The following is a 16827-nucleotide window of genomic DNA, read 5'->3' on the forward strand; positions in this document are numbered from 1 at the left end:
AAATCAATGCTGAAACAGTCAATATATTTCACACTCCTGTATTTGAGGCCGACTGGTCAGAAGTATACAACGAAAATGACCAGAATGAATCCTACAATAGTTTTATCACTAAAGTGAAGAAATTGTTCAACATAGCGTTCCCACTTGTCAACCACGTGAAATTTAAGGAGGCAAAAAACCTTGGATAAACAAAGAACTGTGCAAACGAATCTTGCATAAAAATAAGATCTTTGCCCGCTTTTTAGAAAACAAGGACATAACCGTTCTACACACGTTTAAAAAATTCGAAACAAACTGAGCTCTGACCTTAAGTAAGCAAAACAAGAATATTACGAAAGGGCCCTTTACAACAAACAAAACTCAGAACAAATCTGGAGAACATTCAATAATTTACTGAGCAGGAAAACTGCAACAGTGCCCCATGAGATTCTTGTCAGAAATCATAGCTACAAAGGTCTTGCACTTTCGAACAGGTTCAATGAGTACTTTCTGAGAGTAGGTGATAGCGCGAATTCACAACATACCGCTCAGCACCCGTTAACTTTTCTCACCAACTATCAATAGCGTACAATTTATTTGAGCCCCACAACCGCATCAGAAATCGCGCAGTATATCATGCACTTGAAAGATAACTCAGCTGCTGGAGTAGATCGCATTAAAGTCCAAACAATGAAGGCAGTTTGCACAATCATAGCTCCTGTTTTTTCACATATTTGTGATTTCATGCTCAAAGAAGGTATTTTCCCACAACAGCTGAAAATTGCAAGAATATCAGTCATACACAAAGAAGGTTTTGAAAATGATCTCAACAACTATCGCCCAATATCTGTTATGTCTGTGTTTGCGAAAGTTGCTGAAGAAGTTATTAACACCCGCTTGGTAAAATGTTTTGACAAATACTCTCTCATTACAAATGTGCAACACGGCTTTCAGAAAGGAAAATCAACAGAGTCTGCTTTATTAAATATAAAAAACACATTACTGAATAATATTGAAAATAAATTGGTTACGCTCGGCTTGTTCTTAGACTTCAGGAAAGCATTTGATTCAGTTGATCACAGCATATTACTTAGCAAACATCAGTTTTATGGAGTACGTGGTACTCCAATTATTTACTAGCTATCTAAAATCAAGACAGCAATGTACTATTGTTTATGATGTTCCTTCGAAATATGGCCGAACACGTACTGGCGTACCGCATGGTTCCATTCTTAGGCCACACCTCTTTCTAATACATATAAATGGCATTGTTAGCATACCGAACACTCAAAAAATACTATACGCAAACGACACAAACGTGTTTTTAGTGGGAGCATATTGAAACTATAGTTAACATAACAAATGCAATCTTTGGCTGGACGAGCTATCAGTTCGATTAAACGTTAATAGACTAGAATTAAATGCAAGCAAAACAAAGTTTGTAACCTTTAAACACAAAAGAAAAGTCATGGACATGGAACAAAGTATTATGTTCTGAAATAATGTCATCCAACGTGCCGAATCTGTGTGTTTCCTCGGAGTCATATTTAATGAAAAGTTATTGTGGAATGATCACGTAAACTCTGTGCGGTTGAATCTCGCACGCTCCATTGGTATTGTCAATAAATGTAGGTCTATTCTCCCAATCTGGTTAAAGAAACAACTTTATTTTGCGCTTGTATAGTCTCATCTTCATTACTGCCTTCTGGTTTGGGGTAGCACATCTTAAACAAATTTTAAATCACTCTTTCTGTTACAAAAAAGAGCAATTAGTCATCTCTGGTATTCCATATCTAGAGACCACCGTTCCACATTGGGGTAGCTTAAAGATATTAAATATTTACAAACTAATCACACTGCGGCTGTCCAGCCATGCTCACTACTTGTTTTACATGGGGACACTTGCACACATCATGGAAACTGTCGAACACCAGAACTACGAACTAAGAAATTATTCTGTCAGGCCACCCAGAATAAAAACAAATTATGGCTCTCAAGCTACATTGTACCAGATAACAGCTATTCTTAATTCTAGCAAAGAAATAAAAGATCTCATCCATAAATGCAGAAACGAGCGCTTATTCAGGAAAAAAAGTAGCAGACGTGCTTTCAGCAGAACCCTCATAAACTTATACTGATGAAAGCGTGTCTAATGAATGTTGAAAGTGTCATTTAAACTTCTCTCAACATATATTTGATGTGTCTATGGTAATTTGCCTTTGTAATTCGTGTGTGTTCATTTCACATGTTCTGTTACTGTTGCACATGTTACACTGTGTTGCTGAGCCAGGTGCACCAAGGGCGATGGGCCTCGTCAGGCTTGCATGCCTTTTGCCCTCCCCCTCAAGTATGTACACATACTTGAAATAAACGCTTTTCCTTCCTTCCTATTGAGAGAGTTAAGGCGTTCTTTTATCAAACTTAAATTGTCATTACTTCTTTAGCTATTCCGCTAGGTATATTTGTTTGGTTTTCCAAGATGCAAACGTGTACTCTCTTTAGGAGTGATTTTGATAGTAGTGAAAGGCACCTTGTGGTCTGTGATGCGAGTGCTAGTGTACTTCAATCTCCCTACAACGTTCAGTCGTAACTCTGCCAAATGAAGGCAGGTACAGAATAGCTGGATTCATCGGGGTATTTTATGTGTCTCTCTTGTCTCATTGTGTACTTAAATAATCCATAACAAATGTCAACGATCAGGGTAAATATAAGAGTGTTTGCAGCACAGTAGATTTCATGCTTCTTACATGACCTCTGCTCTGAGCCTTGTGAGAGCATGACAGGTACTTGACGAAGGATCGAGATCTTGCTATATAATCAAGATCAATGACGATCAAATGGCAGATGAATTATTAACAGCTGGTCCTGATCCGGAATTCGCTCTGTGCCCAAATGAAGCGATGCAATTATAGGTGTCAATGAGGAACTCTGTAATTACATATGTGGCCTTGTCCCAACGCCTCCAACTCGGACGTTTGATCAATAAAATGCGATTGTAAAGAAAGTGCTGCACAACATCCATACGGCTTGCTATCACTTCCTTCGTAACTGACCACAATGGGCGCATAGTGACCTAGAACCGCATTTTATGCATCTTTTGATTACGTATTGAGCATCCCCTAGTTTTAGTTTCGTCCAATAAAACGTCTTCATGTAGCCTTTTGTCCAAGCTATGGTTGTCAACCGGTAGTATTCTTCCTCGTTGGCATTCTAAATTCCTCGTTTATTGCCCCAATTTCGAACAAATCACAAAAGAATGACAGACGACTTATTTTGTTTAATCACTGTATATCGTGCTATAGCGCTGATATCAGGTGATATCTATGCTCGACTTCAAAGCTGACAAGGTAAAAGGATAAAGTTCCAGGAAAGTGTATTGAGGGGTAGATAGGATGAACTGTAACTCTTGACTATAGTACACCCTTGAACTAGTACATCTTAGGCTATATTACCTGCAAGAAGCGTGTTCGCGAGGAGTACTTAGGGCATAAAGATGAAAGAAATCCCAGGTCAAAGAAGTGAAAGGTTGAATAAAGCGGACTATATTGTTACTTAGCTATATTCGCTGTTCGTGCTCAGGATGATGAAGTGAGACAGACTCGAAGACGATGACGCTGAGTGTTGTGAGATCGCTGCTGCCTTTAACGTTAGTTGTGTGGACAGCTATCGGACTGAATATCTTCCCCGTAACATCCCTTGGTGGAGGTTCTGGGTGTCTTCACACAATATTTTCACCCTTCACTTTACTATTTTACGCTTTACTATGCTATTCCATCTGCCAGAGGCACGCTCGCGATAAGGGCAGTTATGTATGCTGCCCACGTTGCCAGGACTGACATTGGTGAAAAAGCTCCGTTTCAGCCAAGGAGTGCTGATTAAGATTTCTGCGTAGCCTAGGCACAGCTTTTCTAACCCGGGATCCAAGTGTCTTGGAAGGCTAGATTTCCGTCATACCCTGCCATATGAATGGCAGCGTTGGTGCCACCTGCCAAGCGGCTTCATTGAGACAACGGAGAAATCCGTCCTGTTAGATTAGTAGTGATTTCGCACTAAAATAATTACCTGCGTATACTGCTTGCTACACACGGCATATTCGAAAGCCATTATAATTATTTTGATAGCACTTCAAAATATTAAATAATAAAAATTGTTGTGTAGTCAGCTCAAAACATTTATCATTGGCTTCAGTGTCTCCTAGCAGTGCGACTTCTGCGGAAACACCAATCCAAAGTTCCGGTACCAACGTGAAAATGTAAGGAGCGTGAACCTTTTTGGATCGCATCTCTTAGTGGTCGTTCTTAGATTGTCTGTTGTCATCGTTGGCGTCATTGTCATCAGCGTACTTTTTGCCGACATAGTCGTCGTCTTCGTTGCCGCCCACCTGCTAGCCATAAAAGGTAGCCGATCAAAACGCCATCTGTCCTAGCTACCACGTGATGGAGCTGAGAAATCCAAAAATGTCCTGCTTCAGCCGCATTATGAAATCAGACAGGTTCGCAGCGCCAGATGAAGCCAACTTACCGGAATGATGCCGGCAGCGAGCACGGCGGACGGGCGCTCAGCACACTCCCTGGTCGTCGCTAGGCCTATAGTATTTCGCATCGGCGCACTAGCAGACGACGCTTGGGGATTGAGCAGCGCTGTAGTAAACTTACTTATAGAACTGCCTAATGCATATCACTTTATCTCGCAGCGAAATGACAATATCATTATTACGGCGCCGCCTAGCAGAGGACCTAATTTATACAAGAAAATCGGATGAACCGCTACGCACCGCGGTGACTTCCGCTACACAGCTGTGAAGAGAAACTTGCTTGTATCACAGTTAGCACTACCATCATCTCGGTACAGGTCAGCGATTCTCAATAGTGCGTTAATTTTTGACATTCTGTCATTCCTATACTGATTATTTAAGATAACAATAAATTTGAGCACCCATTCCTGACGCCAGCGCTAGGGATCCACGGACAGCTTGCGGAAGGCACGGCCGGCGTGGCATATGGAGGCAGTGCTGCCTTCGAACGGTGCTTGCGCAAGCTGTTGCCGCGCGAGCAGCACGTCATTCCAGACACTGCGTTTTAAATGACTATTGCAAATGCAGCTTCGTTTTACGATCATGCATTTCGTTTGCTTTACCTAACTGGTAATTGTTGACGTAGTCGAAAACAGCGGAGAGATGAGCAACAAATGAGCCACAAATCGCGTTTTAAGTTCGGTATCCGGCTAAGCGTAACGATTGTGGAGCCAGCCATGTAACATCAATATTAACCTGATTAGATGCTGGAACAATGAAAGAACAGCACTGGGCTCCCCTTGCGCTGCTTTAATTGGGATCCCAATTAGCCGCAATCGCTGCCAAAATTTGTTATCGTCATCGGCACGAAAATCATCAGGGCAAAAATACAGCTGATTTCAAAGGCAAGAAATTGTTTTTTACATTTCATGACAGAGACCCACTGCACTGAAAGGTTCTTATCCTATGGAAGACTTTAAAGCACTAGGTGACCTGGACCAATAATGGTCACACAACGGAAAGCCGTGCTGATAGCCACTGATGGCTTCACGCACTCGCAAGAATGTTTGTTTTTATGACACGAGGAAATAATTTTCGAACGTCGAACGACATTAATTTTGCAAATCAGCAAACGAGGCTCACAGTCAGAGGGCCTCAAAGGGTGTGGCGCGCCACTCCGCAACAGCTGCGTATCTGCTGGTTGACCGCATGTAATCTTTTAACACGTGGAACTTTACGTACAGAACGCCCGAACTGGAGAAAACAAGCGGCACCAGCAGCAGGCTGCGCTTATCTGTCGATCATCAAAGCGCGGGTGGACCAAAGAAAGCGTCCAAAACGCGCGGCTGGCTTAGCCGACCAACATGCATTCCGCGATTGACGTCACATCCGCCTGTACACTAGTTTCGGCGTCCCGCCCCCGCCGCTCCCGACAGCGAAGAGGTCGTGCCCGCATTTTTAACAAGCGATTTTGTATTTTTATATCGACAGAATTCAAGAAAACTTGACACACATAATTAATGAAGCCCCTTCTATACAACCACCAAATGTTATGCAATTTTAAAACCGTTTCAGCTTCCCTTTAAGCACATAAAGAGCTGCCCTCAAATTATGCACTACTGGGTATACAATATACTGGCATACTTTATTCAACAAATGTCTTCTTACTTTCACCGCAAAGCTGTGAAATCAGATATATGCAAGGAATTGTTGCGCGAATGGCATCCAGTTTTTTTCTCGAGGCTCGATGAGGTAGAGAGAAACATTCTGACCAAAAAGCGCTAATTATTAATAACATGTTGACATTAAGCATTGTAAGCAAACCTGAGCACCATGTCATAGTATTTGTACTATGTAGGAACGGTATGTCCTGAATTAGCGACTTATGTATTGAAAGATAAGCTTCTACAAATCACAAATAAATTTCGAAACGCATTTAGCGGAAGTTGATAGATGTCTTTTCCGTTACATGTGGAGACAACAAGCTATAGAAAATTACGTTTGAAATATTTTACCGTAAAATGAACGAATGCTAATATTTCCATTACGCACACGTAAATATTTTCTAATGTCTTTTTTCCTACTGGAGTACAGAACATACATTTTGTTCATATCATGGTTCAGGCCAACAGCTCTGCTTCCCAGAATAAACCCTCAGTCATCTATGCAATTCCTTCCCTCCCTTATCCAAGAGAGCAATCTCGTCAGAAAACGAACGATCACTAGCAAATTGCATTAACACGAATGCCATCTGACACTTAAATTTCGTGCGTCTGATCTTGCGCATTGAGCAAAAAAAAAAAAAGAAAAGTGAAGTTGTTTGATAGCATGCTACTGATTTAGAGTTTTTGCGCACACTGCAGTATTCGAAGTTGTTTCCTCTAATTTCCTTCGATCTGCAACTTTCCTACTTGTACCAGTGTCGTGTCTCATTCCAGTATCATGTATTCAATGTGTATGTTATTCATGCCTTCAAATATCCCGAAAGTAAGAAATAAAAACAATCAATTATACCATTTATCTGATGGGAATGACACCATTCTAGCAGATAAGAGAAGTGATAACACCAACTAGATTGCTTCTTCGGTGTTCGCTGTTCGTATGCATGCTTCAGAAGGGTAGCACTCCCTGCTGTATGGTGCAAAGAGCTGACGTTGTAAAGTACGCGTTTCGGGCAGCTTCCTGAATTATCTTGTCTTCTGTAGGAAGTGCCGCATTCTCGTGGCCCTCTGACGCGTGGCCCTTGCATCGCCCTCGTAGCCCTCGTGGCCCTCGCGGCCCTCGCGTACGTGCGCCATTCCATGTATGACTCTCTACTTCTGCTATGTAGCCATGACCCCACCGCAGTGCGACAGATCCTTTTGCGAAATTACCTTCTTGGACTGTCACTGCTGTGCAAGTGAGTAAGGACAGCTGCTAAGCACATGTGGTACAGCCGGACCACGATAACCGAGACAACCGAGAACAGACCCTCCTGAGTGAATGTGCGAGAGTAGCGCCGCTGCGGCTGAGGATGTCACTATACCTATCGGCAATCTTGGTGCTTGTCAGAGCACTCCAAATAATTATTTTCCTTTCTTTTCTTCTCCTGGACAGGGAAGAATTGTTCAAAGCACCGATTAATGAATGTCTGAGTTGGTTGCAACATGAGGAGGTCATGCCGGCGAGAATGTCAAGCTAGGGATATAAAACGCCTTTCTGAGAAGGGAGTGCTTTCTATGTAAAGCTTTCGTGCTCATTACGTAAATAGGCAGAACAGCCGCCTTTAGGTATACGGCACCAATCAAATCTATTCGGCAGCCTTGACAGCAAGCTCGTAGCACGAAGTGCACAGTAAGAGGGAAGTCTTTTATCTTTGATGCTGAACCCTACCGCATTTATAACTGTAGCAATGTGTATTTGTATTTGCGTTTGAAGAAAAGTACCTCATCGCATTGAAAATATTTCGCTGTCAGACTGGTACGACAGATGGATTATCAGTGACTCACTCTACACATTCGTAGTCACAATTCACTTCGTTTTTCCACAAGGGGACGTTTTGGGCCAGTTGGTAAGACATTGTTATGAGAAAAAACACCTTCAAGCAATGCACAACCAAGTGAAAGGTACTATGGCAGATGGTTTATGTATTTCTCATGAAAGACACTTAAGGTCTCTTGTCCTTTACGATCTATAGTCACCGCGAGGGGCAGCTAGCAAGCCGTTCTAAGCAAGGCCCTCATAAAGCATCTAAATGGCCTCATTCCAGAAGATCCGTACAAGGTCGCTAGTTCGGCTACCGCGACAGCTGCGCTACAGGAAGGCGTAGTCGGTGCTAATTACAGCATTTCATTCGGCATGGAAGAGCTCTTCGGCTCTAGTCCTCATGATGAATTTTTTCACGGTCAGCTATCTGACCAATGAGTCAAATTTCGGGCTATTGCAAGACCAGTGTGGCGTCCCGAGAGAGTGTTTTTAGAGCTATTGAAGTGTTACCTAAGTGCAGCCCTTGTCAAGTTTGAAGGAAATCTGTGTACCACGAAACAGGGCATTTGCATTGGTTCGTGTGTGGCATATCTTTCCTGTTCATTATTTACCTACCCAGGTTTGACCGTCCGCTCCAGCTGCAGCTTGACGCCACCGACCTTGGTGTTAGGAAAGTGTTTAAATATGAGATGTTTTTAGTTGACAGCTGAGCGTGTGCTGACATAGTCGCAAGACATGTGCTTAAAATTTTCAAGCATTGCTCCAAATCTTTAAACTTCACCCTTGAAAAACAGCAAGGGCACAGTATTTTGTTTTTAAATGTGCGGCTTTCTTTTACTGTAAATGGCCATGTAGGGCTGGGCGAATGTTCCGCGTTCCAAGAACGCTATCTTGCCCTTCTATTGCTGCCACTCGAAATCAATTAAGCCATAACTATGATTCGAATGCAGTCGGCCCTTTCGAGGTCGTGTCAGCACAATGCTGCTGAAAGCTTTCAGCACCAAGTGGACAGATTGCAGGTGTCAGGGTTTTCTCCTCCCGTCTTAGTCAGGGGAGAAATCGCTACTGTGGAAGTTGAAGCACAGATAACACGGTGAAAAGCGAGCTGTTCCTCTGAACATAGGCCCGTTTGATGTCATGCTTTATGTGCAAAGGTTGGCCCAAAACTTGAAAAGGGTGGCGGGTATGCAGAGCATTCGGCTTGTATTTTCAGCCCCCTGCAAGCTATCCCAACTCTGGCGGCGCGTAACGGACGGTCAGAGAGGTAGACTAAACACGAATACCAGTATGTCCTTTTTGGCACTGATGTGGTATACCAGTTTTCGCTACGATTCGTGAGAATTCTAGGTTGTGCAAATGGGAAAATGTGCCAACGAGAGGCTGCGACAGCATTACCGGTCTCTGAAACCGAACAATTGCGCCAATCTTTCTAAACACTGCACAGAAAGCGAGGATTTCTACCCATTGGTGAACAAGGCGTGCATTACCGGAAGGGGAAAAACTAGACTCGAAAGAGAAGTTTTAGAGCCGGCTTATGTGCTCAAGCTTGGATCAGAAACGGGTGCAAGTGAGCCGTATGTGGCTCTTTTGGATAAACAAACAATATTTTTAATCAATCAGTGACGCATGCGTTTTCGCGCTTTTCTGTGGGACGTGCCATTGTTATCTCGCCTATATTTGACGAGAGATAATGTTTTGGCTTGATATTTGCTTTTTAATGCGCAGATGACACTTTTGTTGCTAAAGGGGTTTTTTCAATAAACTTCAGTTGCGAGTCGCCGCTCGTCCTGTGCACTTGTCTTTTGTCTAGTCTGAAGTCGAGGTTCCTTTCCCCACAACACTTCGATTTTCTTCGTCATATAGTGTAACTTCTAGTGCCCCAGTGCCATGGAACAAGTAGGCTCAATTCAAATACACCCCATAGCATATTCATGAAATACCAATATTAATAAGGATGTAAGTGGTTTGGAGAAATAGCCGGGTCTCACTTCACGATGTTTAGGCTTTTATTTGCTTCAATAAAATCTCACCCCTTTTGGGGAAGCCGCTGGTCGAAGATTCTCGAAACAGCTGCTATCAGCTTGCACCGACCCCACAAGCTTAGACCAGCCATCCAGGTACGCGCTGGGCACCTTCCAGTCCCATTGGTCGGGGTAAGTTCGCGAGCAGAGGGAACTGTCGAATATTTGTATACTACCCTTATTAAAGCTAAAACACTCTGTTTTGTTTTTATTCCAAGTACTTGAGTCATGCTTCCAGCAGACTGGGCTACATTCTTATCATCACACGACGGCGCTCAATAAGCAACAAATGCTTGGTGTAGATACGTGCTCAGCGCTTTAATGTACAACCAATTTTTTCATGTGGAAACGGCCACAATAAGTGCCAAATTGAAACGTATGCGCAGAGAACTAACTGTCGCATAAATGCCATTAGGCGTTGATAATGCGAGACCAGCAAACAACCTGCCTTAATTCGAAACACTGATATAAAAGTTGATGGTTAAAATTTGTTGTTTAATCGCGTGATTGGTGAATGCTCGCGAGAGAAGGTTACTGGTAAAGTGGTTACGCGCTGAAAATTTTTTTTGCACGTGCCAATACATGCGCTCTTTTATTGACTAACATGGGCATGGGTAGAATTTCATGAAGGCGACTAGATCCAAAGCACAGCTCGATAGTCTAGCAGTTTCATCATCATCATCATCAGCCTGACTATACCCACTGCAGGGCGAAGGCCTCTCTCATATTTCTCCACTTAACCCGGTTCTGTGCTAGCTGCATCCACTGTACCCCTGCGAACTTCTTAACCTCATCCGCCCACCTAACTTTCTGCCGCCCCCTGCTACGCTTTCCTTCCCTTGGAATCCAGTTTGTTACCCTAAGCGACCATCGGTTATCCTCTGTTCGCCCTACATGTCCTGCCCATGCCCATTTCTTCTTCTTAATTTCCACTAGAATGTCGGTAACTTGAGTTATTTCTCTGACCCACTCTGCACGCTTCCTATCTCTTTATGTTACCCCTACCATTTTTCGTTCCATAGCCCTCTGGGTTGTCCTCAACTTAAGTAGAACTCTCTTGGTTAGCCTCCACGTTTCAGCGCCATAGGTGAGTACAAGTAAGATGGAACTGTTGCATACTTTCCTCTTGAGCGATACCGGTAAGCTGCTAGTCATAATCTGCGAGTGCTTTCCAAATGCGCTCCATCCCAATCTTGTTCTTCTTGTTATTTCCTTTTCATGGTCCGGATCTGCGGTTACTACCTGTCCTAAGTAGACATATTCGCCTACTACTTCCAGTACTTCGCTACCTAATGTAAACTGCTGTTCTTTCCCGAGGCTCTTGAACATTACCTTAGTCTTCTGCATATTGATTTTCAAGCCTACCTTTCTACTGTTCCTGTCTAGGTCATCAATCATTATTTGCAGTTCATCACCCGAGTTGCTTACCAAGGCAATGTCATCAGCAAATCGCAGATTACTGAGGTATTCTCCATCTACCCCTATCCCTAACTGCTCCCATTCCAAGTCTCTGAATACTTCCTCTAAGAAAGCTGTGAACAGTGCTGGGGAGATTGTCTCCTTGCCTAACACCTTTCTTTATGGCAATTTTGTTACTTTCTTTATGCAGAACTGTGGTTGCTGTGCAGCCACTATATATATCTTCCAGCACTTTCACGTACGGCTCGTCTACCTCCTGATTTCGCAATGCCTGCATCACCACCGATGTTTCAACTGAGTCAAATGCTTTAACTCGTTTAACACGTCACATATTGGACGAACGCGAGGGCGCAGTGCACTGACGCGTCAGGCAGAAAAGTTGGTCGTCTCACGCCACCTTTTGAGTCTGAGTGGCAGACACGAATTATTAAATTCATCGTGTAGTTAATATTTTTATTTGCCCGTCATATGTTGCGTAATATAACACCCCAACACAAATATTTATAAACGTGCCACTCCAGATAATATCGACTGTTGAATCACTTCTCAATCGAGGATACATGTCAATACAACATCACATGGGATTCTTTTGGCTTCCAATCCACATAAGAATTGATGGTGGAGAGAGCGCGTACAATGTGCACCTCAGACGCTCGCAGCAAGAAAGAAAACTTGCGCTATAAAGATTCTGTAAATATTTTTGTTGCAAACTGAATAATAATTGGCAGTATGATGGCAGAATAAACTACACGTGGTAAAGCCCATGTTACGTGTATGAAAATTCTGCGCACATCAAGGACGTTCCATACAAGGGTGCCTATGTCGTTTTCTTATTGGACACACAAGAATTACATACAACTTTCTGGTTATGAAACAAAGTACGAATACTTATAATCTTTGCGAAGTGCGCGCGATCACTGTGCACCACATTTTCTGTACTTTCAACTTAAAATCTGAAAAGAAACCTTTTTTGTTTTTTTTTTACAATCATTGCATTCCTTTCCCTGCAGTCATTCAATAAAGAAAGCGCATTGTGTTCTTGCCTTCTTGTAAGGATCTGCTGATCCTTAATGAATGTCAGCTGGTAAACAAATAATAAACAAAACGTTAAACAAGAAAAATGAGTTTTATGTTCTAATACTTAGCACACGTATCTATTACCCTTGCACCTGCGCCATAAAAGAAAACAGAGCATAATTTTTTTAAGCAGCCGCATAACACTCGCGATCAAAAGCACAAAAATACCAGCAGATAAAAGAAACATAAAAGTGCGATTCAACAGTAGTTACACTAAGTGATCTTTACGCTTTGCATCTGATAGTTGTGATAGTAGGCAGTTTCCCACAGGCAGCGCCCTCTTCTCTCGCGGCTCGCGCTTCAGTTCTCTAGTTCGCGTCCCATTTGACACAGAAGGCATACATAGACCGCCACCTTCGACAATTTAGATACCAGCTAGAAAGTATCTATCTGTGCTAATGTACGCGAGTCTTCCTCAATATCAGTTTTAAATTGAATTTAGCAAACTAACTATTTGTACTCAGCGTTCTGCGAGCTACGTTCTGCAGAGCTAGCTACAAGTGACATAGCTCACAGCTTATTTACGTGGTGAAAAAGACTTCCATAACAAAAAAGACGTACACACAAGCGCAAGGAAAAAAAAAAACAAGACAGGACGGGTGCTAGTAGCACGCTTCTAGCACGCTTGTAGCTGACGCTCTTTTGTGCTGCGAATATTTTCACCACGATTGGCAACCATCTTGTCCAAAGCCCCTTGATTTTTCTTGTTTACGAAGTATCATAACCAGGATGTTTTTTTTTTATTATTGTTGTTCTCGGATACACGCAAGTTGGCATTGAATTCAGGTGCGCTGTTAAAGTTTGCGTATTTCCCGATGTTTAGAATATTGTAGATAGCTGTGTTATGTCCAGTGGTGCCTTCTCAATGCCAGATGCTTGGAGTAATATCGACATCGCAAATTTCCTAACCACCAATAACCACAGAGATATATTATTCAATTGCGAAAACAGTTTTCATATCACCAGCTCTGATTACCGCAGCGCCATTATAAACGCAATAACTTTAGAGGTACCACTGTGGAGAATCCCCGTCGATGACCATTGGTCATCGCAATATGTCCTATGGCGAATGGCATAATACAAGTAAATAAATAAATAATAAACTCAAGTTTGTATAGCGAACCTCTAGCCTGTGACTCTTCGGTGCCGAATCAGATAGGCTACCCCTATCCCGTTAAAGTAGGTTCGTTAGGGTGGGTTATAGGAAGAACTTGTTTCAATGTATATCATCCCATGTACATCAAGTGTTTGCCAAAACTGAAGCCGTATGCCACAGTAATATTAAGGGATTGCTAAAAACTAGCAAATTTTTCGCAAGTTGTAGATATTTAGAGAGTCTCTGTGGCCGTCACGTCTCGCTCTCCTATCATTTAGTTAGGCACATGTTTGTTCCACTGATACCGTAACGCCAGGGCCCAATTTACCTCAAATTTAATGCGCTCAGTGAGCTCAAGACAAGTAATCTCAACACTAAAGAAGGAAAGGGAACGAACGCCTGAAAAATGACAAAACCCTTCAATCTTATTTATCAATTCACTGATGTAACAAGGCGTGTAACAGACAGCCCTTGATAAAACATACACAATGTACGTCTCTTTCATGCAGTAACTTTTTATTTAACAGCGGTAAATTTCTACTGCTCTTCGCTTTCATAACGAACGCCTAAATATACTGAATGAAGTTAAAATGTGAAGTCCATTGCTCTCGTTAAAATTATTTTAAAAATTATCAATACATTCTGACGCACAGTGTATTCGCTGTTATATGAATACTTATCTCTATTTGCACTGCTAAAATGCCTTACTTTACTAGACTAAAATTCCTACTTGAACAGAGACGCAGTGACCAGAAATGATTGACTTGAAACGGCTGTTGCAGCGTCAGCAGCAGCCGTTAAAAATTCGGCGGCGAGCCTAGAATAAATTGGAAACGGCTCTACTCTAATGAGAGTTTATCAACATTCTACATAAGTGAGTCCCTCTTTTGACCTGTGTTTTTTATTACTCGTATGCAATCCTTCTTAAGAGTGCTGTTTTTCTACAGGCAATATATCTAGCCCAGTAATCGTTTGTAATATTTTCTTCGTCCATTTGATGAAGCAGAGCCTGTGATTATTTTTCAAATAAGAGGGTATAGTACACTAAAGCGCATATAATGTCATTTTTTTAGGGAAAAAGTTATTTTGCATGCTTAACAGATGCGAGTGAAATAAAAAACTGTTTTTGAAGAGTATCCTGAATATATATGGCTGTTCGAGGCTGCAACGGTGACGACTGAACTGGATTCAAGTCACATCACTTGACCATTGCATCGACAGCTCCCCCAGTTACAAACATAACAGCACACTGTTAACTAAAATAGCCATGAAGAACGTAGTTTAAGATCAACAAACCTACAACGATTTTTACAACAGCATTACGCACGATACTCAACCAGACGCTTTCAACAAACATCGATACATTGAGACACCCACTCTGCGCTGACGGCCCACACAGACACTGGTGACAACTCTCTGGGGCATTTCTGTTCCCTCTTCTAAAAACAAGTTATTGCTACAAAACTGACAAACATTCGTTTCTTAAAAATAAATACGTCATTGCTTCTCAGACAAAATCACAGCACTGCAAATCACGAGCAACGCTCGTTGTCAACTTTTGTTCACACTGCGCAGCTCGGTTTTTACAGGAGGCCACCGAGCAGTCAGTTCGAGAGAAAAAGTTTAAGGCAGTCACGACAGGAGCGAGGCAGCAGCATCTTGAGCATGATCGTCTCGAGCTTGCATGGCGCAAGCCGGAGCAGAGTCCCGGGGTATTCAACTAGCATTCGTCCACTTGCGTCCGCCGCAGAAAAACACGGAACTAGTTGAAAGCGCCTTGAGCACAGACGTCCAAAAGAGGCTTCGCTGCAAGTCGTTCCAGGAATTCACGGAACTTATGATCTGCACCATTGTGTCATGTTGCGCCGCAGTGGCACATTCAAGTTGCTATGTGTCTTCCTGCTCCTCGCGGCGCAAATGGCGAAGTCACAGTCCAAGCATCCAGTGATGCTTTTTCTAGGGGCATCGTTCCGTACAATCGAAGTAGAGGTTCAAGCCGGAATCCCGCTGGAATGCATGCCATAAGGTTGAACAGGTAGGCACGGGTTTGCATAGCTTTATACATTGAGAACGCATACACTGACAACGCATGCACATGAGCTCTAAGAGCGTTGTTAATCTTTTTCCAATAACAGGAGTAAGTTCATTTACGCTAGGAGCGCAAGAACTTCTCCTAGGCAGAATTTTATTTCTTAATTACTCAGTCTAAAATTGCAATAAATGTACTTCATTCCCAGTAGCGGGCAGTGATGTACAACGCTGCTAGAGATAAGACTTTGTGTTTATCCGCCCGTAGAAAAGCTACAAAATTTAGTTTTAAACTATGCCGTAGAACACCTTCTCTTGTCTTTTTCGCGTCCGCACGAGTAAAAGCTGGAGGAATGCGCCATTTTTCTTATGCAAATGAAAGTTGTTCTGTCGATTACTCGATCTGCTGAAAATGGGCAGTGAGAGCGAAGATAATTGTTCCGGCCAGGAAAAATGCCTTCATCTGAATGCATGTACGAAAATGGCCTCACACCCCACTTACCACCGGGAGTGGGCATTGCAATATATTATTGTTATCCTAGACCACCCCGTAAAAGTCTTTGACGGGCGAATAGCCCCTTTCGCAGGCACGTCAAGGTCAGTACACAATAAGGCCGCCTTCTATGCCCACTGATGCCGGAGGCGGTGCATTTCTTCTGGATGGCGAGAGAGGACTGCCGCGATGAGGTTTTCGGCGGGCGACTCGACGCCTCAGCTTTGCCATGTTATCCAAGATGAGTTCATTTTTTGGGTCAAGAGAAAGGGCCGCTTGGTAATGGCGGAAAGCGCCCCAGTAGTCACCCTGCAGAACGAAGAAAAAATAAGAGTTTTCTGAGAAAAGGCAGTCATGATGTCCGTCACCCGATGTATTTTGTCCCTGTGGTTAAAGGAATCTTCAACTGTCAGTGGACATATTGCACTGATTCTTTGCTACGCTGTAATAAAATTTCTATTCAGTTCAGAGGTACTTATCTAGATTTCTTTAAACCACCACTAGACGGGGTGTTATTAATCGACGAGCGATGTAAGGGCTTTCGCCTTTGTAGGGAGTAACGAATGGCATTATGAGATCTTTCAAAACATGTGCAGCAAAGATAATCCGAAAGGTGTAAAACCTGTGGGATTACCTCTGCTGCAGTGCAGTGTAGGTAACTGCATTGTTTAGTGTAAACTGGGGAGATTATTTGTCTAACTGAAGGCGAAGGTAGCATTCGGTCGCTCTGAATTAG

The 16827-nt window shown here is 42.7% G+C and overlaps 1 protein-coding gene across 1 annotated transcript in view; it reads right to left on the reverse strand.

Annotated features, from left to right (window-relative positions):
• Positions 1–15927: 15927 nt before the first annotated feature.
• Positions 15928–16827, reverse strand: part of LOC146196230 (protein O-mannosyl-transferase TMTC1-like) — a 163881-nt gene continuing 162981 nt past the window's right edge. Inside the window, exon 18 of the mRNA XM_084596951.1 lies at positions 15928–16400. Coding sequence (XP_084453077.1) covers positions 16197–16400 — 204 coding nt within the window. The 3' untranslated portion in view covers positions 15928–16196. The remainder of the gene's footprint in view (positions 16401–16827) is intronic.

This window comes from Amblyomma maculatum, chromosome 3 (assembly GCF_055883805.1).
Source record: "Amblyomma maculatum isolate TAMU_Amacu chromosome 3, ASM5588380v1, whole genome shotgun sequence".
In the NCBI taxonomy this organism is placed as follows: Eukaryota; Metazoa; Arthropoda; class Arachnida; order Ixodida; family Ixodidae; genus Amblyomma; species Amblyomma maculatum.